The sequence below is a fragment of the Diaporthe batatas genome (assembly GCF_019321695.1).
Source record: "Diaporthe batatas strain CRI 302-4 chromosome Unknown Contig00003, whole genome shotgun sequence".
Classification (NCBI taxonomy): domain Eukaryota; kingdom Fungi; phylum Ascomycota; class Sordariomycetes; order Diaporthales; family Diaporthaceae; genus Diaporthe; species Diaporthe batatas.
The window spans coordinates 1,038,281-1,039,693 of record NW_025408550.1 but is presented as its reverse complement, the minus strand read 5'-3'; the positions used below and the strand labels follow the sequence as shown (position 1 = coordinate 1,039,693).

At 53.6% G+C, this 1,413-nt stretch overlaps 1 protein-coding gene across 1 annotated transcript; it reads right to left on the bottom strand.

Moving 5' to 3' along the window:
- Nucleotides 1-814, bottom strand: KVR01_002923 (uncharacterized protein; the record flags this gene model as incomplete). Its single annotated transcript, XM_044792845.1, has 2 exons — nucleotides 1-706; nucleotides 783-814. The coding sequence occupies 2 exons, from the start codon at nucleotides 812-814 to the stop codon at nucleotides 1-3; spliced, it is 738 nt and encodes a 245-aa protein (XP_044647938.1).
- Nucleotides 815-1,413: the final 599 nt, after the last annotated feature.

The window sequence follows — 1,413 nt, the reverse complement described above, 5'->3', positions numbered from 1 at the left end:
TTACGTGCGCTCTAGTCCCTCTGCGGTCCCGGCACTGGCGGGTCTCGAAATCAGCGAAGCATTCGTCTCCCCATCGTCATCCTTCCCCCTCATAAAGAAAAACCAGAAAATCAGACTTGTCACCGCCATGGCGCCCGCCATCGACCCATAGAGTATCACAAGCCAGGGATCCCGCGAAACAGGTGCTATTGCGACACCGAGTGCAGCAGCCAAGGCGCCAAAACTCTGCGAGATGGCCTGCATGATGGATCGCATATCTACCGGCGCCTGGCTGTACGCGTACTCGGTGGCAGTTATCTGGCTGAAGATCTCGGCGATGGACTGCAGTACGTAGAGAGGCACCTGGGCGAAGGCTGAGATGTCGTTGGGCACCTTGCCGTCGGGCGATCCGGAGCACGTGCGCGGGTGGTCGTAGCACGGCCCCCGTGAGTAGATGATGGCCTGCAGGCCGGCTGCATACGCCATGGACAGGCTGAGGATCACGAAGCCGATAAAGATGCGGGTGAGCGGCAGAAGTTTGACCCCGCGCCCTCGGACGAAAGGGAAAATCAGTTCCTCGAACAGGGGAATGAACAGGACGAGGACGATGGGGTTGAGGAAGTAGAGCATATCGTTAGGGACCCCGATGGTGTTCATCTGCCCGGCTTGGGATATAAAATTGTTCTCGGCCTGGTCCCAGCAAAGCCAGGCAATTGTGAAGGTGGCACTATGCGGAGCTCTTATTAGCCTTGTTCGAAGCAGGCGAGGACGCACAGATTTGGTGGATGGAGGTCTTCGCTTACAAGATGCGACAGCCTTTCCAGGTCTTCGACATGTCTCTTGCAAAGCTTGCGTCGTGAGCGGTGCCCTGAGACATGTGTCCCAAGCTGGAATCCTTTGATGGTTTCAGACGTGATCGCAGGTACGCTCCTACATATGACATCGTGCGAGCTAAGTTGCCCTTGGACGGACCATGTTTCACTGTGATGAAGTAGGCAAATTATTAACGGCCACATTTAAGCATTATGAAGGCCCACCATGTTGATAAGGTTGGGCGAGACTTACCAAATGCTTTGCTGGAGACGACAAACAATACAAAAGCCAGCCCAATGCACACAAGAGGCAGCAGATATGCCTCACCGAAGCCTACATTCTTTTCCAAAAGAGTGGTAATAATACCCGTCAAAGACCCGACGTTAATCATCCTAGCCCGCGGGTTTGTTTAGAAAGTTGTGGCTCGGCCGAGAGGACGAAGCATATCTCACCAATAATAGGCGCTGTAGATATATTGCAGCGTGACGGCTTGATCCGGTTGGACCCATCTTCCCTGTTTGTCTCGAAATGCGTCGATAGAGCTCGGTGTGTACTGGTCCCCTGCAATAAAACAATTCAGCAAGTTCGAACTTTTCTCCTCGTTGTGGGTAGCAGAATGAC